The following is a 22,854-nucleotide window of genomic DNA, read 5'->3' as shown; positions in this document are numbered from 1 at the left end:
TTTAAAATACATCAATTGATTAACATGTAATCTTATTTTTAAATTGATAATATAAATGTAAAAATAATATTATTTATTATTGTGTGAATATAATTTTGTATAAAAATATCATAGCTTACATATTAATTAAAAATACGAAAATGAATTTAAAAAATCATTGTTGTTACGAAACTATTCAATTATTAAGAATTAAACAACATTTTTTTGATCATCTTTTATTATTATTGAATATTACATTAATTTGTATAAATCATAAATTAAAAATCACAAAATCAATTCTATAATTCAAAATTTCCACGTGTTATTAAAATAAAAAAAATTATTAAATGAACAATCAGCCAAAAAATGAAAAATTTGAAAAAGAAAGATGAAAATATATATAGAGATACACTTCGAAAATTTGAGAGAGTAATAGAAATAGATGAGAGGAGAGAAGATATGAAGATATGTGATGTGAAGCGACAGAGAGAGTTAGAAGTTTTAAAAATCCATTCAAATCTTTGGGGTGAACCAAATACAATTTTTTACAATTTGTAGTTGTACCTTAGGCTTTAATGTTTGTATGTCAATCAATTCCATGGAGTTATTAAAAGTCCATGGAAAATTTGAATACATATAGACTTTTATAGAGTTTATAAAAGTCAATGTTGAATACCACTTGACTTTTTAAAACTCCATGAAAGTCTATTTTGAATACCACAAGACTTCTATAGAGTATGCAAAAGTCTTGATTGAATACCTCTAGATTTTTAAAATCTACAAAAGTCATTAAAAGTCAATAAATTTCTCACATTGAATACACCCCCCTTACTTTTTATGCTAAGAATATTACTTTTTATTGTGAATATAGATAGAATGGACCCGTCTCACACATGATACCTAGTCATAAAAAAAATTAAATATTAATAAATAAAAAAATTAAACATTTTCTAAGCTGTCGGGCTCTCAAACCATTGAAAACCAGGGCCAGTGGACCCCAGCTCCCTAAAATAATTTAAAAAATTCCTATTTATAATACTTTTTTATTATTTAAAATCATAAATTGTTTTAATTATTATTATTATTACTACTAAAACATATGAGCTCGTTGTATCTCAAATATTCATTGTTCACTTCTATGCCTCGTGTGAACCTAGATTTGTATAATCGCACCTAAAAATGTTACTTTCAATCTCACATATCAAATACAAAAATTGTATTTTAAGTATTTATTTATGAGATTATTTTGTTTTATCAACTGTTTAACAATGACATATTTCTAATTCGATTAAACATTCGTAGATGAAACGTTTGATTAATGGTTAAGAGTTTGATTCCCTTATCAGCGTCTTATCGGTTGAATTTGTCTCATAGGAATTGTCCAATGCAGTTTATCTAACTAACGTGATTTATAGGACGTTGCGCTATCCTAGAATTATCCACTGTACATCGAAAGTTATGTTGCGGGCTTCCAAGCTAAAAAAAAACAAACTTTCACACTTCTTGATTTAAATAAACCGCATTACTTACTCAACACAAATTGCATTAACATTAGATTTATAATAAAATTGTGACGATAATCATAACTTCTTAAATAATTGCAAAGTGGGAAAAATAAAATCATTTAACTTTCGATTCATTAGCATTTTTATATTAAAATCATAAAAAAAATATTAGTTCTAATTTACATATGCTTACAACTCCCGGGCCAACAGTCTCGGATGGATCGGGCCAGGCCCTGTGGTGGTTATCCACCTTCTAACTTGACAAACGTTGCCCCGTTGTATTATTTCACTTCGATTTCCATAAACAAGAGAACGAACTGGGAAAGCATGAGGCACAGCAGCAATAGTAACGATCGAGAAGAGGATCGAAACAAAGATTCGTCTTCTTTATCTTCCACACTTGATTCCAGATTCAATCAAACTCTCAGAAATGTACAAGGGTATGTATGCATGTAGATTGATTTTGCACAGTTCAGATCCGGCAATTTATGATAGAATATTCCACGATTTCACTCGGTTAACTTAGTGATCTGCTCAATGACATGCTGTATATGACTGCCCAATCGAATATGTGTTATAAAAGTTTCGATGGGTTTGTGGGATTTAAGCTTTAGGTTTGGTGATTGAATGTGGTGAAGTTTTTTGTTCTTATTCAGCTGAATTCACGAGATCGTGGAGTCTGTGACTTTGTGTGGGCACCAATTCCGCTTTTCATTGTTTGCTTTCAACTTCGATGGATATATATTTTTAATTCTCGAGTGTTAATGCGATTTCAAGACTAATATTTTTAGCTAGACTGGCACCATTTTGTATCATTTTCTTATGTTAAGCTTAGAGATATTTGATATTCTTCCTCAAGAAACTCTGTATCATAGTTAAATTAGTTATTTAAAATCGAGGGTGCTTGACCCAACAAATCTCGAATCCACCATTACTTTGTCTAGATTATACTTGCTCTCTGGTGCAAGTTATGAAAGGAGTGAATAGGTGTCTGTCTACTTTATCTCCTTTGAATGGTATTAAAGTTTCCTTCTGTTGGCTCCATCTGCACCCTGTAAACTGTGAAGTTTGCTCAGTGTGAGCTTTTACTTTAGTTGGCTAGCCTGTTTTCATATGATCAATTGATAGTATTGCGCACTTTCTTTAGGACCTTTTGAATGATTTTCTGTTGTTTCTGTGCCCAGGACGAATTGAATTTAGATGGTCCTGGTGTGATGCACTGTATCATTGATTTGTCCATTTTAAATTTTACTTGTGTATTGTTTTAACTTGCAATATAAATTAATCAATTATCCCACATTCCCATGGGATAGTTGTTCGCTATGTGTGTACTCTATTTTATTCTGATAGATTTTGGCCTCTTTGATCTGAATTACATTAAATAAGCTGTTGTGATACTAACAACGGTTCTATGATACTTTACTACTCTACTTGTTTCATAGACTTTAAAATGTTCAGTACCTTATATATTCTAAGATGCATAGATTGCTTAAGGGTCGGAGTTTCCCTGGTAAAGTATTGATAACGCGGAGATCAGAGCCTTTGGATCAATCGGGTTTTTATTCGCCAAACACCGGCAGAAGATATTCAGATAGTGATTTTGAGCATGGCGAACAAGTGGAGGAATCTACTGAGGTATTATTATCTGTATATTTCCATTTTCTCCTGCCCAAGAAACTTCTTTTTTATTCAACTTTTTAGTTATTATTCATGCATGTAGAACGAACTCCAAAACAGAAACAATACAAATGCCAGTTCATCTGTTAGCCATACAACTATGGGTAGCGAAACCACATCAAAAGAGATCCAGAAGTCCTCAATGGGAGCCAGAGCTACTGATTCTGCAAGGCTAATGAAGTTTACCAAGGAATTGTCTGGAGTGACCGTAACATTAGGTATCGCAAAATTGATTTTTAGTATTAGTTGTATTTTTAGCCTTTTGTCCGTTTGTAACCTTAGTATAATTAATGATTTTTATATTGGTATCGCCAGTTATGTGGTCATACTGTTCCTAAATTTTGATACTTGAGAATATGGCTTTAGATAAATTTAATATGCAATCTACTCTTGTCCTTTTGATTTGAATAGAAAAATGTTTTTCAATCATAGACTTATAGCCTGATGTCCGTCTATATGGCCGCTTTTCAATAAATTGATGTGCTCCACAGAAACATGACCAGTCAATTGAACTAAATATAGTTAATAGTTACTCCTGCTGATATATTCTTACATGTTCCACCTTTTGATTTTCATTTGCAGCATAGCATGAGTCTGGATTGACTAAAAATTATTTAGCTAAATGTTTGTGAATAACAGATTATGTGCAGATGCTGTTGAATCTTCATTTTGGTATTGTTTTCGAATCTTTTGCTAAAATTCAGTTGAAATAAAGATTCTTTAAGGCTGCATGCAATGTTTTAGCTCTATCACAAATCATATGTAAGCAAATGTATGAGCATTCATACACTGACAGGTTTTCCTTTGAATGCACCTCAAACTCTAGTTGTAGTAACTCAATTATTTATTTGAAATGATTTTCTGATGTCCAATTCTTTGGAACATCACTCAATGCTTGTACCAATTTCTGCTTATCAATCGGATCTCGGACGGGATTTGGGGAGGAGGGGCAGAATTTTTTGGGATGTGGCGATTCACTGTTTGAGTCGGTCCGTGTGGATGGAGAGGAATGGGAGAACTTTTGAAGATCAAGAAAACTCGATAGAGGAGTGTTGAGACAAGATTAAATTCAGAGCTTCATGCCGGAGTTAGAGGAATACAGAGTTCAAATCGTTATCGGTCTCAGATCTGTATAGAAATTGGGGTCTAGTATTATGTTAATCTATTTTAACTATGAGTCTCGCTTTGCTTTATGCGGACCTTGTGTTCGCTTTTTGTAGTTAATTTTATTTATCAATATAATATCGCTTCTTATAAAAAATTCTGCTTATAGGTCAATCTTATGCTAAACATTTCTTGAAGTCACTTTAGGCAGTGTTAAAGGCCATCTGAGTTGTGATGTAGAATGAGTATAATCGATGTGATGATCGAATGTTAATTGGGAACATTTTACGGCGTGGAAATACTAGTAATGGACTGAGTTTTGACAATGGAAGGACCCAATAAAGGAAAGACTGGGACTTGATTTAGACTGCATCTGTCATATGGAAAGAAGTAGCTACTGCATGTCCAAGCTGAATTAGATAAGTATTGATATCTCATTTTGAAGAAGTCGAAGCTTACATTCTTCACTAATTTTGGACATTGCGCCATCATAATTATTGGACTCATATTGCTAAGATATTTCTTGTACATTGTTGGACATTTTTTCATCTGGCCCGTCTGAAAGCAGATGGGAGATTAAGTTGACTATGGGATTTGGAGTTGCTGCTTGTAGAAGCATCTATAATATTCCGTGAATTTTTTATATCTATTTTATTTTTCTTACTTATGACATAAAATTATTTATCTGTAACATGCGGTCTTCCAGATAACAATATGAAATATTGGCCGCAGCTGATTAAGATCTCTATTGTTGCTTTGGTTTGTATTTGGAATTTGGTTCATATTTGGAATTTATGCCATCTCGGCTGATATATTGTCATAATGTGGAATTTATGCTCTAATTTCCTCTATTCGTCAATATGTTAATACCCCCTCATCTTGCAGAAAAATTGCGTGAATTAGCGTGGAGTGGTGTGCCTCCGTATTTGCGTCCAACTGTATGGAGACTTCTCTTGGTATGCCTAATTTCAAACTGAGTATTATTCTTTAGATGGGAGCATTATAATTTATAAATATATAGATGTAGATGTTAGATTATATTTTTTGAATTTTTTAACCAAATGTCTTTAGAAATATGAACTGCCGCATATTATCTTCCACATAAATGTAAGCAGTATACGGCCTATTTGGACCGTTTAGGAATAGTTGAGCAACAATAACAGCAATCAGAGAACCGATTAGATTAGGTTTCCTTAGATTTGACTGGTATTTGGGCCTTTTTATTTTTATTAGTAATAATCTGGTATTCATTTCCAGCTCCATTATTTGGTCAGGCATTGGTGTGTTTGTCCTTAAAGCTAGATTTTTTTTAAATCTGCATATGCCAAATACATGACACAGAGCAGTAAATGAGGTTTAGAAGTCCTTAAAGCTAGATAGGTTCCTTATTTCTGGGGGTTGGAAGGACCTTTTCCCATATTACAGACAAACAGCGGTGTCGAGAATCACCTCTGATCATCACCCGATAATATTTGACACCACAAGGTTGAAATGGGGACCATCTCCATTCAGATTCGAAAATGTCTGGTTGACGCACAATAATTTTAAAGAGTCTCTCGAAGAATGGTGGGGCAGTGGGAACACTTAAGGATGGGAAGATTATAAGTTTATGATGAAACTCAAAGAAACAAAAAACAGGGTTCTACATTGGAATAAAGAGGTTTTCGGAAATGTAGATTACAAAATTTCGGAATTAAGGAATAAGATTAGCCGGCTAGACGAGCGAGAGGTGGAAGGAATGTGATCAGAGCAACTAAATGAGACGCGAGGAGATGTGAGATGTGAGTTGGAGACAATGATCATTTGAAATTACAGACGGAGGGTCAGAAGGCAAAAGTAAAATGGTTGAAAGATGGGGATCAAAACTCCAAATTCTTCCATTCTTTTTTGAAGAGTAGGAGAAACAGAGCGACGATAGACAAAATAGAGTTGGAGGATGGGTCACTGATTTCAGATGACTTAAAGATTGAGAATGAAATCATTGGGTTCCATAATCAGTTATACAAAAAATCAGAAGAGGATGGATTGGGTCTAGACGGGGTGGAATGGAGGCCAATTACTTTGATGGAGGCCGAGCAGTTGGAACGGCCTTTCTCGGAGGAGGAGATCAGGGGAGCGGTGCTTGAATGTGATGGTGCAGAAGCTCCGGGGCCGGATGGATTTACTTTAGCATTTTACCAAAAGAGTTGGGATACGATTAAAGATGATCTACTCAAAGTGTTTGCTGAATTCTACGACGACGGTATCGTCAGTGGAAAACAAATGAAACGTACATTTGCTTGATCCCAAAGAAAAAAGATGCAACGAAGATTAAAGATTTCAGACCTATCAGTCTAATCACAAGTTTGTACAAAATTTTGGCAAAGGTCTTGACTAATCGATTGAAGAAAGTTATGAGCAAAACAGTGGCTGAAAATCAGTGCGCTTTCATTCGAGGTAGACAGATTACAGACTGTTGTCTCGTAGCAAACGAAGTTGTGGAGGAGTACAGAAGGAAAAAGAAAAAAAAGATGGATACTGAAAGTCGATTTGGAAAAGGCATATGACAATGTGGACTGGCGATTTCTAGACTTTGTGCTTCTAAAGAAGAGCTTTGGGGTTAAGTGGAGGAAGTGGATCAGGGGTTGCGTTTCTAATGTCTCGTACTCAATTTTTATCAACGGTAGACCAAGGGGGAAGTTCAAGGGGGGAAGGGGTCTCAGACAAGGAGACCCATTATCCCCTTTTCTGTTTAACTTAGTGATTGATGGTTTGGGTCGAACTAATAAAATTTTTTTGCTCAAAATCGGGACTTAAAATAAACCTCGACAAAAGTTCATTATTGGGACTGAATCGATCTGATGAAGAGGTAGACAGTCTAGCGGAAGTGGTGGGTTGTAAGAAAGAACAGTGGCCGATTAAATACCTAGGTGCACCTTTGGGAGGAGACCCCATGAAATCCGAATCTGGGCCCGTGGTTTCTAAGATGTCAAATAAATTGGCAAGTTGGAACAAAGGCATTCTTATCTAGAGGCGGTCGACTAACATTGATTAAGTCGGTGTTGAGCGCACTACCTACTTACTACATGTCACTTTTCATGGTCCCACAACGCGTAGCAAAGCAAATGGAAACTTTAATGAGAAATTTTCTGTGGGACGGTGCGGACGGGGAGACTCATTGCCATGTGGTTAATTGGAGTCAAGTGTGCAAACCAAAAGAGATGGGAGATTTAGGATTGGGGAGTGTTCGAATGAGGAATAAATCTCTGCTAGGGAAGTGGTGGTGGAGATGTGCGGTAGAAAAAGATTCTATGTGGAAAAGAGTTGTAGGAAACATTTATGGTTTTGAAGACAATGGTTGGGATTTAAGGGAGGCAAGGAATTCGACTTTCTGAAGTCCTTGGAAGTTTATTTCTCTGTCCCATTCTTCTTGTCAACACTTGATTGGCATGGTGCTAAAGGGAGGGAATTTAATGCGGTTTTGGGAGGATACGTGGGTGGGTGGGTTGTCTTTCAAAGATCGTTTTCCTCACCTTTTTTTTCTCACTTCATCTTCAAATAAACCAATTGATCAATTTTACTCGGTTTCAAAGAGTCAGGGAATTACGTCCTTTCAGTGGGATGTGAGGTTCAGGAGAGGGTTGAATGTTGTTGAGTTGGGTGAGTACACTTCCCTTCTAGGTATTTTAGAGTCAGCTTCTTTGAGTGTGGGTTCTGTCGATGTCAGGGTTTGGCTAGGGGAGCCATCGGGTGTCTTCTCTGTCAGTTCTCTTTACTATTCTTTTTTCCCAAGTTCAGATAATCTATCTTTCCCTTATTTCACAAACATCTGAAAGTACTGATCCCACAAAAGGTAAAGGTTTTTTCTTGGATAGTGGCTTTGGGCAGATTGCAAACTTGTGACAGTTTACAGAAGAGACAGCCGAGTACCGTTCTACGCCCACAGTGGTGCAGCTTGTGCAAGCTAAGTGAGGAAAATCAAGACCACCTGCTGTTACATTGTTCTTTCACAAGACGAATTTGGATCAAGGTTATGCAACACCTGGGATTCGAATGGATTTTTCCAACATCTTCAAGAGATATGTTTGTTGTGGAGAACGGATTTCTCAATGAAAGGGGAAGAAGAATTTTTTGGTACATCATTGTACATTGCACCTTTTGGTCGATATGGATAGAGCGCAATAACAGAATTTTCAGCGACAAAGATGACTCGTCGGAGGAATTATGGGAGAAGATAAGATTCACAGTGGCAAAATGGACGACTAGTGTGCCAATGTTTCAGCATTTACTTTTATCCGACCTAGTTAGGGACTGGTGTTTTATCTACTTATGAACTTGTTCTAGTTAGCTAATCAGTGGATGGACTGTGGTTTGCCCATCCACTAGCTTTGTAATATCAATTATTATTAACTTAATAAATTATTAGTTTCTAATAAAAAAAGAATAGATGTCATCAGATTTCATCGAATGTTTGTTGTCACATTCCACAGGTTTTAGAATTTTCACTCAAATATTATCTGTTGAATTAAAAAAGCTAACTGACAACAGGGATATGCACCTTCTAATTCAGATAGAAGGGAGGGAATTCTGAGAAGAAAGCGCCTAGAATATCTTGATTGTGTTGCCCAATATTACGATATTCCAGATAGAGAGCGTACAGATGAAGAGATTAACATGCTTCGTCAGGTTTTATAAAGTGATTTGTTTTTGCTTGTTATCACTAGTTTGTCATGTGGCCATGTACCTAATTAATTACGATTCTTCTATACTTTCCAGATTGCGGTTGATTGTCCCAGGACAGTCCCTGATGTCTCTTTCTTTCAACATGCAGAAGTCCAAAAGTCATTGGAGCGAATACTGTATACATGGTTAGAAACTTTCTTGGGCACTTATTGTTTGCTTTTATTTTATGTGTTATTTAGAATCTCTCGTTATGTGGGTCCCTCACATAGAAAATATTTAATTTAGGGAAGGTGATTAATATGCCATTTCCTTTTTTTAATGAATAATTCTGGAAAAATGGCTGTCTATGAATATCGTATAATAGTTTGCATAGATGCATCCTAATCCGAAACAACAGCAACATGCTGTGAAAGTACATTTCCTGTCCCAAAAGATAGCAATGATGATGCATAAAGAGTTTGAACAAAATTGTACACAATGCTACACAGTCGGCTCAGTTGATTGTGTTTTTGGCCTTGTTTCTATATCTATTCTTGCTTTCCTAATATAATTTTTTGAACCTTAAATCAATTGTTCAAGTGCAACTGCGCGAATAGTTGAGATTAGGGGTCTGAAAGATCGGAATAAAGCCAAATATGAAGAAAATTTAAAGGATTGAATTAGATATAGGCATATAGCTCTCGAAAATTTTAATATTTTTTGCTCGAATTTAGTTTGAATCAAGGTTCAAGTTTGAGTTTGGCTCGAAATATTTGGACATATTCACAAGCTACTCGAAAATAAAGATTCAAAATATTTATTTAATATATAATTATATCATATTTATAAATAATTAAATATTAAAATAAAGTACACAAGCAGCTCTCAAACAATCAAACAAAATAATCTGGGCTCGGATTAGGCTCGAAAAAAGTTCGAACATGTTCAAGTTCGGCCCGAATTTGATGATTTTTAATACGAATCAAATATTTTTCAAACCGGCTCGATTTGTGTACACCTCTAGTCAGGTATTTATGCCACCATGCCTGAAGTAATGACAAAAATATTTTAGTTGCCTTGTTCCTGCACCTTCTCTAAGAATTTTGCAATCATAATCTTTACGAGTCATGCAGTTGGCCTTTACTTTACCCCTTTTTGTTATTTCCCAATTTCTTTCTATCCACGTTCATATTTCTTAGTTCTTTTCTTTTCCCCTTCCAGGGCTATACGGCATCCTGCAAGTGGTTATGTGCAAGGAATAAATGATCTTGTTACACCTTTCATAGTTGTTTTTTTATCAGAACACTTCGAGGGTAGTGTTGATACTTGGTCAATGGCTGGTCTTTCTCCTGAAACAATATCAAATGTAGAAGCTGACTGCTATTGGTGTTTATCAAAGCTTCTTGACAGTATGCACGACCATTACACTTTTGCTCAACCTGGAATTCAGCGACTTGTGTTCAAACTGAAGGAATTGGTTAGAAGGATTGATGGTATGACCTTCACGAATTTATTCATCTTTAGTCTCATTCTCTCTCAAATTTGTGTATCATTTAAACAAAACAATCCCTTTTAGATTGTAATCTTGCCCATATTCCCATGAAATAGAAGCATTTTTCACAATTAGTTAAAAATCCCGGTCTTAGATTTCTATGCTTACTAAGGAAATATTTGAATTAAATAAATAATCATGTGCTGTATTATTTTTGTTCCTAGAAGCCAAAAACTTCGATGCAAAGATGGTCTTGTTCAGCATGGTTTGATAGTCTGAATGTTTTTATATATATTAACTAAAAATCTAAATGCATGCTTTGAATTAAGTTTACAGATGAGTGGGTGAAAGTTAATCTATGTGATAGGTTAGTTTTTGCCGATACTAGGTTGAGTGCCATGAGCAATTCACTATTGATCATGTAATTAACAGATGTCGTACGTAAACATTGTTAAACTTTCATGCTTCTCATTCACTAATGAGTTAAAATGTCATGGTGACATCTAAATTTTTTTTGCTGCATGTTTAAATTTCATTGTGATTACCCAAAGTTATATAAAAGTTCAGAGTAATGTTTCCATCTCGAAAGCTTCTCTCTATCAGTCTGATGATGGTGCTTCAATTCATTCTTTGCTCTTTTGACTTGTTTGTTTTCTGGATGTATTAGAACCTGTTTCAAGGCACATGGAGGAACAGGGTCTTGAATTTCTTCAATTTGCTTTCCGCTGGTTCAATTGCCTTCTTATACGCGAGGTTTAGATGCTGGCATTTCTTTTATTTGATGTGTACTTGGGTTGGTTCCCTTTTATGTCCACTGTGACTGAGAAAATGAATGGACTTATATGTTTTGTAGATTCCATTTCATCTGGTTACTCGTTTATGGGATACATATCTTGCTGAAGGAGATGCTTTGCCCGATTTCCTCGTCTACATTTTTGCTAGCTTTCTTTTAACGGTGAGCTGGCCATCTCATGAATTTTTTTTAACCTGATTCATGCATGATATCACAATCTTCCAACCAAACATAATAGTACTTCCATTCTTCCATGGCAATCACCCCTAAATTAAGTCTAGCTATTTTGTAACGCGCACGCACACATCTATATTACCAATAATGTATCCCGTATGCTGCTGCTACCATGCGCATATTTTTTTCACAATCGATTGCGTTGATATGAGGCATATTGTCACATGTATATCTGCAGTGGTCGGATCAGTTAAGGAAGCTTGAGTTTCAGGAGATGGTGATGTATCTTCAGCACCTTCCAACAGAAAAGTGGAGCCATGTGGAGCTAGAGATGGTGCTTTCACAAGCTTATATGTGGCATACCATGTTCAACAATTCTCCAAGCCATCTAGCTGGTTGACCTGATCTGACCGACACAACCCCACCTGACCTGACGGTGAAATAGTCGACAACCTTCTTGCACCTCAAGTTTATTTTCTCTCTTTCCTGTGTTTTTTAATCATACTTGAGTCCCCATCTTCTGTATTTTGGACGAAATCTTACATTTTTTGGTTCATCTTTTTACTTCGCCAAATTTCGCCTCTAAACTAGTTTTTGAAACTCACCAGTTGTAAAATAATTATATATGTAGCACATGTATTGGAGATGATGTTGCTTTGCTTGGCTAGCAATATTCTAATTCGTTAATCTCTGACAACAAATGTACTCAACTCGTTTCCTCATCTCTCTTCTCTTGGGATTTCTGTTTCAAACGGGGACTTGAATAAAGCCTCACCCAAGAACAGTTAGCTACTGAGCAAATTGGTAGACAGTACGCAAATAGTATCTAATTTTTTAATGTCTGAGTTTGAACTCAATTTTTTTGGACGACCCAAAACTCGAAACTTGGCTATTTTGAACTCGAGTTTGGTTCGACATAAAATTTGAATTTGAGCTCTAAATAATTATAAAACTCTACTACTAAAAAAGGACTCGAATTTGAGTTCGTAAATTCTTGGTGTCTTTATATACATCTTATATTAAAGCTCGTGCAGAAAATAACTGGAACCAGTATTTTGGTTAAAGAACTATTCCAAAATTTTCCACTTTGATTTGAATTTGATAATTTCGACAAAAGATATATATATATATATATATATATATATATATATATATATATATATATATATTATGTATGTATGTATATGTATGTATGCACGAGAAATTGTCGTATTCGTTTATTCATCTCCATTTAGACTATTAAATCGTTCTCTTTAAATTTGTATTTAGACTTAAAATTCAGAAAACGTTGCTTTATGAAAAAGAGTGAGTCGAAGAATCATAATCTGTGAGACGGGTCAACCCTACCCATATTCACAATAAAAAGTAATATTTTTTCATGGGTGACCCAAATAAGAGATCCCTCTCACAAATACGACCTGTGAGACCGTCTCACATAAGTTTTTGCCTTATGAAAATGTCCTAATTGTTATCAAAAGTGTGAAGTATAAAATATTCATTGATTATATATTTCCATTTCATTCAATATTTGGATCAAGATTTTGTAATATACTAGATGGTGATACTAGAGGGGATGGATCAATTGAAAAATATGGACCGAAAAGTATGTTAATTTTTTTTTTCTTGGAATTTCATAATAGTTAAAGTTTGATATGACACCGAACTAAGCGATGACAATATCTATTGAACTACACCCTTATTGTTGCATGTTCTGATCCGCCACACATAAACTAGAACGTACAGTTCCATTAGATTGGACCAGCAGATCAGATCTTCGTCACATTGATTCCCTGTCAAGAATCCATGCAAGATCAACTTGGGTGAACCAGTGACACGCCTCGCCTTGTCCTGGCCTTAGTTTCAGTATCTTAAACGCAACATGATCCTCCGGCCATGGTGAAGTATCCATGTGACATATAGCAAGAAGGGTGTTAATCAGAGCTCCGGTCTTAGGCTCGACTAAATCCACGGAGTACAAACTCGTGGAGGATAAAGAATGACAAAAATAAGCTGCAAAAGGAAGAAAAGCTTCATGGCACGCCACAATTCTACCTGTGTTAAATTTTTTAACGTTCTTAACCATGAGATTGGTATTTGATCCTTGGTTGCTCTTGGATGTTAAGGATATTAACTTTTTCCCACCCAAGGCTGACTTTGAGAAGCTTATCATTTCCTCGAGTGATCTCGGGCAGCTTTTCACTTGGCCCTTTATTGCTGCTGCGTTGCAGTATGAAAGCGTGTTCTCAATGGTTTCTTTGGTGGCTGCAGGGAATACTTTAGTAATTTCTCGGATGTTTAAAGGTATTTCTGATGCAATTTGAAGGGGGAGAAAAGCACTCTCTGAGAGCGACTCATGCAAGTTTGGGAGATGAACCATGTTTCCATTCTCGAGGATTGAAAGCCTGAAAAATGAAAATGGATCTTCATTTTTCTCGACACCTCGAAGATCCAGCATTCCTGCATTTGGATTATATGTTTTCTTTGTGGTGTATTCATTGCTTACTGTCTTGACATCTTCAAGCGCAGAATCACAGGCCAACTTTGCTAGTGAACAGAAATGAGCATCTGCATGGAATTCGGCATTCTTGGACATCATGTCACTATAATAATGACAATCATTTTTGCTCAAAGGGGACAGTTTCTTGAGGATGGGTTCTGGGATTTTGTTTCGCACGTTTTCGGACCAGAATTTGATTTGCTCGGAAGCAATATCTGAAGCAAAGCAATTGAATGAAACAAAAGAAGCAAAGAAAAACACGAGCAAGACTAGGGTGGCTGAATGAGGAGGGGTCATTTTTACTGCAAAATGTGAGGAAGAATCGCTCTAGAAAACCCATATTTATAATATTCAGGGAAAAAACATCAAAAGTAAAAAATCTGGATCGTGATATTGGTTCATGTTTTTCATTGGAATATTGGTACAAATGCCGAGTTTTAAAACTGAAAACATCTTTGGAGTTAGTGCTGACAAATATCTTGAAGACAGTGAATCCAACATTTTTATTTGTGTTAACAGCTGTTTACAATAAACAAACAGATCTGCACGTGGATATGCATCTCTAAACATGTTGTAGGAAAATAAAATAGGTTTATGGGTGTCATTTAAAGCTCGAATAATTCCAAATATCAAAACATTAAAATACACTAAAAGACACAAAATATGTATTATTTAATCTACAAGATTTCGTTATGAACATTCAAAACAAAAGAGAAAAGTATGACATGTTTTCTATAAATAAATAAAATACATATATCCACTTGCTGACTCATCGACATCCCATATATACGAGGAAGAAAAAAAAACCTAAAATCATTCCGAAAAATCCCAATAAATCAACGAATACTCTTCTCATATCATAGAACAACTTGTAAAGGAAGGTGAGGCAAAAGGAACTACCACGAACAAGGAAATCAAACTGAGATATCCCGAAAAACGGTGACAAAATCTCGTTTCAGATTAAATAATCTAACTCATCTTTCTTATAGCTACACACCAACACGGTACATACTTATATTTGTGTTTGGGTCTCTCAATGGCGCATAAATGCTTAAAATGAGACTTTACAATTCGAATTGAGCTCTTTGACTCAAATGAATAAAGATATGTGAGAATAGACTTGGGTCATAAAAAAGAAAAGAAAAATTGGGCCCATATGTGTTGATATATATATATATATATATATATATATATATATATATATATATATATATATATAGACTCGTCCACCACCATCTTGTTGCATTAAATTCTTTCAAGAAGTTCGCACAAACATCTCACAAAACTCAAAAGACGTCCAACAACTGTGGCACATTCACCCCATTCTTTTTTTATAAGAATTTGCGAAATATCGATGTAGGGGGCAAATTATCCGATAATAACTTGTTACCAAGTGAACATGTTTTATGAACTCGTTAAATTACATGTAATTTTGTGTGTGCAAAATTATCATGATATAATTATTTTAAGGTGAAGCTGATTATTCTGTCTATTAATTTAAGGGAAAGCAACTTCAATTTGGTGTGTAAATCACGATGCAGAAATTATTGTAAACACGAGATTTGATCACAAAAAATTTGGGGCAACAATTTGAGGGTCCTACAAAAGTAAAGACCTTATCAATACAAATCCAATGGAATTTCACAACCATTTCCATCCAAAGATTCAGACACTATCCACAAGTGATCATTTTCAGCATCACCTAGACGCTCAATGACATTCCATTCATAAACAGAGTAACAAGAGTCGGGAAAATAAAATGTCCCATTTATCAATCCCTCCAACTCCAACCACAACAAAACCAATCACAAGAATAGCTAAGGAGACAACACATTTGCCCTTTCAAAGGTTCTATAAGGTTCGGGCTTCCGGTCAAGGCGTTGAGAATCAGGCTGCTCAAGGAAGTCATCTCCAACGAAGGTTCGAGCCAGGTTTTCAAGCAAACATATATAGAACTGAAAATATGCATTTTATTGTTTATCTATTATAAATTGAGGAAGTAAATGTATGCGAATGTATGTAATTTTATTTAATTCTAACTGTGTAAGATTTGCTAAATATAATAGAATTGGTAAAAGGTAAGAAAGAAATTGCATATGATTCTGAAATGAAAATCACTCACACACATAACTAGAATACAAAGACTAGATCATCCAAACAAAACAAAACAAAAAAAAAAAAGAAAAGAAAACAGAAGCAATATAGGTCGACTTGAGTTTTATGACGCTGAATACCCAAAGTGTGTAATGCAGGAGCATTGCACTGGGATTGGGTGCTGTAGTGGTGGGGCTGAACATTGGTGGGGAGAATGCGAAGGCAGCAAGGAGGGCGCCACCGCCCCCAGTGCAAGAGAAAAAAGACCCAAGCGTTAGCGGTTTGATGGCAAAAGTTCTGGCGAGTAAAAAGAGGAAGGAGGTAATGAATGAGTCGATGACCAAGCAAAGAGAGAAGGGAAAGGCCATTCAAGAACAATCTCAACAGCCTGATTCGTCTGCCGACTGAGCCTTTTGCGGCATTTTAACTTGTGAACTTCGAGGGCAATTTGACAGCAAAAACAACATTATTTCTTATTGGGCGTTCATCCCCAAGAATTGTCAGCATCTTCTTTTATTACTTCCTGCTTCTTTTTATGGAAAATTTATGTGAGCTTTTTCTAGATACTTGGTTCTGCCCACCTGAGAAGACTTGCGCCGCCCCCAAACGCCCCGGATTCAATTTTTTGAGACGCCTCTGGGTTAGAGGGTAAATAGCTAGGAATGTTTAGGCACGCAGAGGGAACTTCAATGAAGTTTGATTATCAACTACAACAACCCTAAGCTTGAATAATTACATCCATGTCCCAAATCCCAATCAACTATAAAAAAAATACTATTACGATCAAATACCATAAATACATGGTGGCGTAAATAACCATTCAAAAATCAGTGATACTGGTAAAAGCAAAAAAACAAACAACTGACCTTTGAAGCTTGAATAATTTCTATTTGAATTATGCAACATTCTTTTCAACAACAAAAAAGAAAAACTTGATAGAAAATGCTGTTGATAGTAGCCTACACAATTTTGAAGACAAGTGTCAATTTTAAGCAATCATTTAAGGTACTAACATTGGATGCTTACCTTCTCACATCAAATGCAAGAGCTAAATAGATCCGCATATTCTTGTTAGCAACTACAACCTTCATCCCTGTCCAACTGAAGGAAATGAAGATACTCAAATTCAATATACTTCTAATTTATAATTCGACACATTTACACAACTGCATGCAAATATTACTTTTGTTGAAATTGCTGTATCACTTAATTTTAATTTAAGATTCAATGAAGCGAAGAAAAAATCCCCACGGGTAATACACAAGACTCGTTCAAAAATGCAATAAACTGCATGTAGCAAGTCGATACTGCAGAAAAATTGCATATATAAAGAAAGAGAGGATCCATAAAAATTTTGCAACAGTATACATGAAGCAAATAAGATAACAAAACCTCAGGAATCATAAAGAGAAGATCTACCTGGTACAGTCAATAACCGTAGATTGAACAAAACATCAGCTTTTGTGGTCCCCAAAAAATCTAGAAAGTGGTAAAGGGCCGCCAGCATCTACATTCTCACGGCTTGAGTGCTTGGATCTTGACGACCCATGCTTTTTTTCCTTCTTCCTTCTCCTCAAACTTGATTTAGACCTTTTTAACTCCCTCTCATCATCATCATCACTGCTTGAAGTTTCTGGTTCCGAGCCAGAGCTAATATCAGATCGCCTTGAATGCTAAGTCAATCGCAAAATAGTCGTACAGTTAACAGTAGGCAGACAAATTTCGATGTGAAGCATAAATCAAGGGATTAAAGATATATTTTAGGAGCAAATATAGGAGTAACCTTAGTTAAAGCAAATTACAGAATAGATTTTGATATAATTTCAGGACGATTTTTTATTTACTTTATTTTATTTAGTTTCTTATTTATTATAATAAGCACATAAATTGACAATTCTATTTCATTGCAAATGAATACTATGACTAATATTAACGTGTTTTTCCTCCCTAATTCGCTTCACCCCTTACTCCTGAGAAACTGTGATACAACATTGGAAACTGCTCTATCGAATTCATTAGTTCACAGGCAAACCTTTTGTTTCCTCAAAATATAAACTGGTGTTAGAGAATAAACCATGTATTAAGAGCGGAATTCATGCAATCCCATAATCATGACAATCATAGCTTTGCCAACTGGTTTTCAGAGTATAGCTTGAGATAATCACTTGCAACTATGTCAGGTATTACATTTTTGTGATCCTTTTTGGGTCATGAAATTCTCCATTATCACCTTCGCTACAATTTTTACTATCGTAGATGACAATTTAAAAATCAGTGTGGAAGACATAAATAAATGGAGAAGTGGAATAATCCACCTTTCGCTTCTTGCTGCTGCATTTCTTTAAATCTCTGTCCTTATCTGCAGGCAAATTTATGATTTAACAATGTCATAAAAAGCTAAATATTGCAGGAATACGACATCCCCAATTACACCGTACATTACCTTTTTTGCGACTGGATTTGCTGCTAGAGTGGTTTTTTCCATGAGAAAGTTTGCGAGCCCTTTCAGCATCTAGCTGAGCCCTATACTCTCTCATCATCCGATCTTTATCAGCTTCCAACTCTCCCTTTCTTACTTCTTCTTCCTAACATTGAAGCCATCAGAGCCACAGAAAGACACAAAAATATTACCACATAAAAAAAACATCACAACACAAAGAGAGAAATTACAGTAGCCAAACAAAAAGAACAAAAGGGTATTACTAGTCTTGAATTGAAGCTAATGGAAGAGATGAATTGGAAGGTTGAGTAACACATATAAAGAGGTCTAGTGGCCATCTTATCTTGGTTGGGCAAAGTGCAGATTAAGCCATATTTCCATGAAAACCTGGAGTTCCAAAAATAAGCCATGCAAAATTGGACAGAGTAATTTAGAGTCATGGGATAAGCTAATGAAGTGAAGTCGATGCCCTACAGAAGGAAAACAAAGTGAGACTAGAGGAAACATGGAAAGACAAAATTTGAGCTTGTTGAACTCCACTAGCATTATTGAAAGAGGATACACATTGACCTAGTGAATATTTAAGTGACTAGTTTTCCATAGATATTTTAGGTTTGCTGAGCTGTTGAGATCAGTATCTAGCTATACATATCTAGGGAATCAACCAAATAATAAATGTACGACACTCAGAAGGTAAATATGTATTTATTCTTGAAACATATGCTGTCTGTCTCATCAAACATGATTAAACATGGGAGTCAATTCTAAGTATCATGTGATACGCTGTACAATCCATCAACTTAAGTGGCAGATCCAGGAAACATGGTGGTTGGTTCATTTCGATTCACTCTTCCCTCCTCGGCATGCTAGTTAAATTTTCGAAAAAGGTCAATGGAGACCCTTTTTTAAAGTTGCAGTTTGACAACAACTCATCACCCAAATGGCACAGCCACATTACCTTTCAGTCCTAATTTCCATCGACATCAATAAGAATACTTGGTCAAAGGCTCAGAAAATATCAAAATACCGATTTGATATGTTAAATATGTTATAAAATATTTAAGGATAAATTTTCTAAAAAAAAAAATTTATAGATGTGTTGCAGACAACTTCTGGAAAGAAAGAAGACAGAAATTAAAAAAATGTTCCTGGATCAAGCTTGAGAAGGCTTATATGGAAAGAAAACAGATATACAAAGGTTGCTCGTAACTCAAGTTACAAATATGTAGCCACATAAATCACCTTTTGCCTCTTCTTGTACTCCTCCCATGTAATTGTATGAGAAGTCTTTAGACTTGCTAAACGAGCAGCATGCCATTCTGGTGAATGAAATGAACCATCCACCTGCGATTGTCCACATCAGAAGATGCACAGATCCAAAACAAACAGGGGAAAGCACTACTCTAAACTTTTCCAGCAGGAAAAGTCATTCAACAATCAATTGCACAGAAAAATTCAACACATCTCCAGTCTCCATGAATGTGAAATAGACTTCAGAATGATGAAAAACTTGCCTGCTCATATAACCATTGTCTTACCAAAAGTAACGTTATTATTGATCGAAAGAGTTTATACCTCAATACAGATTCATGGTTAATAAAAGTACAAAGTTTGTACTTTGGTTCCTAGGAGATGCAAAATAAACTATGTTCAGATCAGCCATTATGAAGCATCGATTCCTTATAAATTATGATAAGACGTCTTGTTTGCATTGCAAGAACAATTCTCACGTGTACCCTTCTCAGCATACTTTGTGTTCTGTGTTAGGTAAAAATATTTATTAGCAGTTCTAGAGGACTCATAAGCATTATAATAGTGGTGGGCTAGTGTTGCAACTGTTCTTTTCTCTCTTCATATATATATTTGTTTGGACTTTCGGACATACGGGCAACCACAGTCCACGACATTGTGTGACAAAACTAGACACAAATGGATTTACAAATATCAATAACAGCCTTTGACCCTTGGAGCATGAAGAACTGACAGATTTAAAGCTCCACAATCAAAGAGAATTAAGGATACAGATAATGGAGATATTTGAGTTATTTTAATATAAGAAGTCCGAGATTTATCTTATCAGACACAAAAAATATCTAAACAATCAATACCAAGAGGAATATAAGTTGAGAGAAAATTTAACTCTTAAAAACCGAATGTGACTTAGAAATCATTTCACTAATCAATTATCAAGGAAGACTAGGAAAACCACGCACACATAGCTGAAACTCAAGACACAAGTCTTCCAAGGTATACAAGGTTGATATCTTACTGATGGCAGTATCAGTTTCGTCCACGTGATAAATACACTCTTGGGCAATGTTTGGCTTCATTTTTCTGGTAATATGGTCCATCTCCGAAAATGAAATCAAACATCAGCATCTCATTTTCATTCTATTTTGTGAAAGCTTATTTCCATTTCCTTTTCATATACATTATCTGAATTCAACCATACAAAGAAGCTCTCTTAACATATAGTATTATAATAAAATACTCTATATTTTAAATTTTAGAATGCTCCACACACGATTAACCAAATATATATGATATGTTATTGTTAATTCAACAAACTCATACATGACATGATAATTACAGTAAAAACGTTACAATTCAGAAACAATATCAAACATACATCATGTTTCTCACTATGATTTCCAGAAACATATTGCACAAAACATTTCTCGGTAAATAAAGGAAACCAACCTCAAGTTTTCAGTTTCACCAACAAATAATAACCATGCGACCCTCGCAGACAAACACTGCCTAAAACTACAATCCACGAGCTCAGTTAGTTCAGAACTTCAAATCAGCCAATTTTGGCTCCTTTTCTTTTACATCAGTAATCATGACTCTCGATTTCCAACGTTCCCTATTTGATGTTAAGGGAACGTATTCCCTTGTCTTGCCCTTAATTCATCAACGTTGAAACCAAGCTAAATGATATATATTACTCTTTCGTCTTCATTAACAAATTTCTAAAAGGAAAATCACTTTATTTTGTGGAGCGCATAGTTGTCAAGGGCGCAAGGCGCGCCGAGGCGCACAAGGGCTCTGGAGCCTGAGGCGCAAGGCGCAAGGCGAGGCGTGCGCCTTACCGAAGCAAGGCGCACGTTTTTAAATTTTAAAAAAAAATATTTATCTTAGATTAATATATATTAAAATATGAAATAATTAAGTTACAATGTCACACAAAGCAACAAATAATTAATAAGTTCATAATAATAAGTAACTTGATTAAAATTCTTCCTTCATCCAACTGTCGTCGCGTTGTTGGATGTAATTCTGTTGCAGTTTGCAAAGCTCTTGTCGCTTATTTAATTTGTTAACTGGGCTGCTAGGGTTTGGTGTTGGGGTCGGCCTTTTACATTTTAAGTTAATACTAAAAAAAAAACAGAGAAGTTACATTTTAAGTTAATATTACAAAGGCGTGCCTAAGGTGCGCCTGAGAGCCTTTCCAAGGCGAGCCCAGGCGCGCGCCTGGGCTCGCCTTTGTAAATTGTTGAGCCTGGGATTGCCCCAGGCGCAACACCCGCGCCTGGTGGCGCCTCTCGCCTTGAGGCGAGAGGCGCTCGCCTTTGACAACTATGGTGGAGCGCACATGAAATTTTCAGATTTTTTAACAGTAACATAAGTAGTTTTAACTTTAATTTTTTTAAATGAAAATTTACATAATCATAGTAACACAAAAAAATAAAATCATAATATTATTAAATACACGTGAAGATTTAAGATCCTTTTAGCAGTAACCTAATAAGATAGATTAAATAAACCAGAACATTAATTTTTTTTTTTTTTGGAAAAAAGAAACTTCCATAGCTAAAATTATATTTAAAAAATTACATGATTTAAATAAACCAGAACATTAATTTTTCAAACAATATAAAAAACTTACCGTAGCTAAACTAATCTTAAAAAAGCCCTAAACTCATGTTCCAGAACAGCTGATAAATAATCAATAAAATTTTCTACGCATCAATACGCAATGGTATCTCAAAATCTTGGCAGAAAACTAACTCGATTTCACCTAAACTCTTCATATGCAATCCACCAAACATGAAATTTCAGCTCAAACACTAGTAAACTAAACATTCAAGATTTTTCCAGTAAATAAACAAAATCCACACCATAATAAACAAATAAATTATATGAAACGGTACCAACCATGCCATCTTCAACCTCTTCTGGGTCGCCTGAGCCCGAGCCAAGTCGAGATCTCTGCATCGCTTTGTATGCTTGATTTTTCCCCATTTATTCCTCGTAATTCTCGAATTGCGAATAGAAAAAGGAATCAATTCGAGGGAGAATTGAAGAAAAATCGAATCAATAGCACTGATTAATGTCGCGGGGTGAAGATTTGAAGCTGGAGTATATGCGATGCACGGAGGATTGGACTCTGGGGACGAGATTTATAGTAAGCGCTTATTAAATTAAACCGGATAAATTTCAAGTAGGTTGGCTATT

General features: G+C 35.4%; 2 protein-coding genes across 5 annotated transcripts; one reads left to right on the top strand and one right to left on the bottom strand.

Moving 5' to 3' along the window:
- The first annotated feature begins 1,755 nt into the window (after window positions 1-1,755).
- LOC140814011 (uncharacterized) lies at window positions 1,756-12,054 on the top strand. The gene is made up of 10 exons (XM_073172857.1): window positions 1,756-1,924; window positions 2,969-3,119; window positions 3,205-3,379; window positions 5,151-5,221; window positions 8,793-8,930; window positions 9,021-9,112; window positions 10,128-10,399; window positions 11,066-11,151; window positions 11,252-11,353; window positions 11,604-12,054. The coding sequence occupies exons 1-10, from the start codon at window positions 1,812-1,814 to the stop codon at window positions 11,763-11,765; spliced, it is 1,362 nt and encodes a 453-aa protein (XP_073028958.1). The 5' UTR covers window positions 1,756-1,811; the 3' UTR covers window positions 11,766-12,054.
- Window positions 12,055-12,992: 938 nt separating this feature from the next.
- LOC140813681 (polygalacturonase-1 non-catalytic subunit beta-like) lies at window positions 12,993-22,831 on the bottom strand. Of its 4 annotated transcripts, XR_012113997.1 has the most exons (7): window positions 22,555-22,826; window positions 19,639-19,740; window positions 18,400-18,541; window positions 18,272-18,315; window positions 17,376-17,629; window positions 16,983-17,057; window positions 16,819-16,915 (listed from the first exon to the last, which is right to left on the bottom strand). XR_012113997.1 is itself a non-coding variant. In XM_073172315.1 (6 exons), the coding sequence occupies exons 1-5, from the start codon at window positions 22,639-22,641 to the stop codon at window positions 17,411-17,413; spliced, it is 594 nt and encodes a 197-aa protein (XP_073028416.1). In that variant the 5' UTR covers window positions 22,642-22,826; the 3' UTR covers window positions 16,819-17,057; window positions 17,376-17,410. The 4 variants fall into 4 exon arrangements, 3 of the variants coding, with proteins under 3 accessions (XP_073028415.1, XP_073028416.1, XP_073028417.1); XM_073172315.1 differs by having other exon boundaries at window positions 16,819-17,057; XM_073172316.1 differs by lacking the exons at window positions 16,819-16,915; window positions 16,983-17,057 and having other exon boundaries at window positions 17,376-17,589; window positions 22,555-22,831.
- Between the last annotated feature and the right edge of the window lie 23 nt (window positions 22,832-22,854).

The sequence above is a fragment of the Primulina eburnea genome, chromosome 15 (assembly GCF_022965805.1).
Source record: "Primulina eburnea isolate SZY01 chromosome 15, ASM2296580v1, whole genome shotgun sequence".
NCBI classification, from domain to species: Eukaryota; Viridiplantae; Streptophyta; class Magnoliopsida; order Lamiales; family Gesneriaceae; genus Primulina; species Primulina eburnea.
This window is presented reverse-complemented; position numbering and strand designations above follow the sequence as displayed.

Bases quoted from the DNA above. Each gene is read 5' to 3' on its own strand.
- LOC140814011 (XM_073172857.1), top strand. From the start codon at position 1,812: ATGAGGCACAGCAGCAATAGTAACGATCGAGAAGAGGATCGAAACAAA. The intron at 5,222-8,792 runs GTATGCCTAATT...AACTGACAACAG, and splicing joins CTGTATGGAGACTTCTCTTG to GGATATGCACCTTCTAATTC. The intron at 11,152-11,251 runs GTTTAGATGCTG...TATGTTTTGTAG, and splicing joins ATTGCCTTCTTATACGCGAG to ATTCCATTTCATCTGGTTAC.
- LOC140813681 (XM_073172314.1), bottom strand. From the start codon at position 17,047: ATGAAGGTTGTAGTTGCTAACAAGAATATGCGGATCTATTTAGCTCTT. The intron at 13,966-16,982 runs GTAAGCATCCAA...TCATTATTATAG, and splicing joins CTTGCATTTGATGTGAGAAG to TGACATGATGTCCAAGAATG.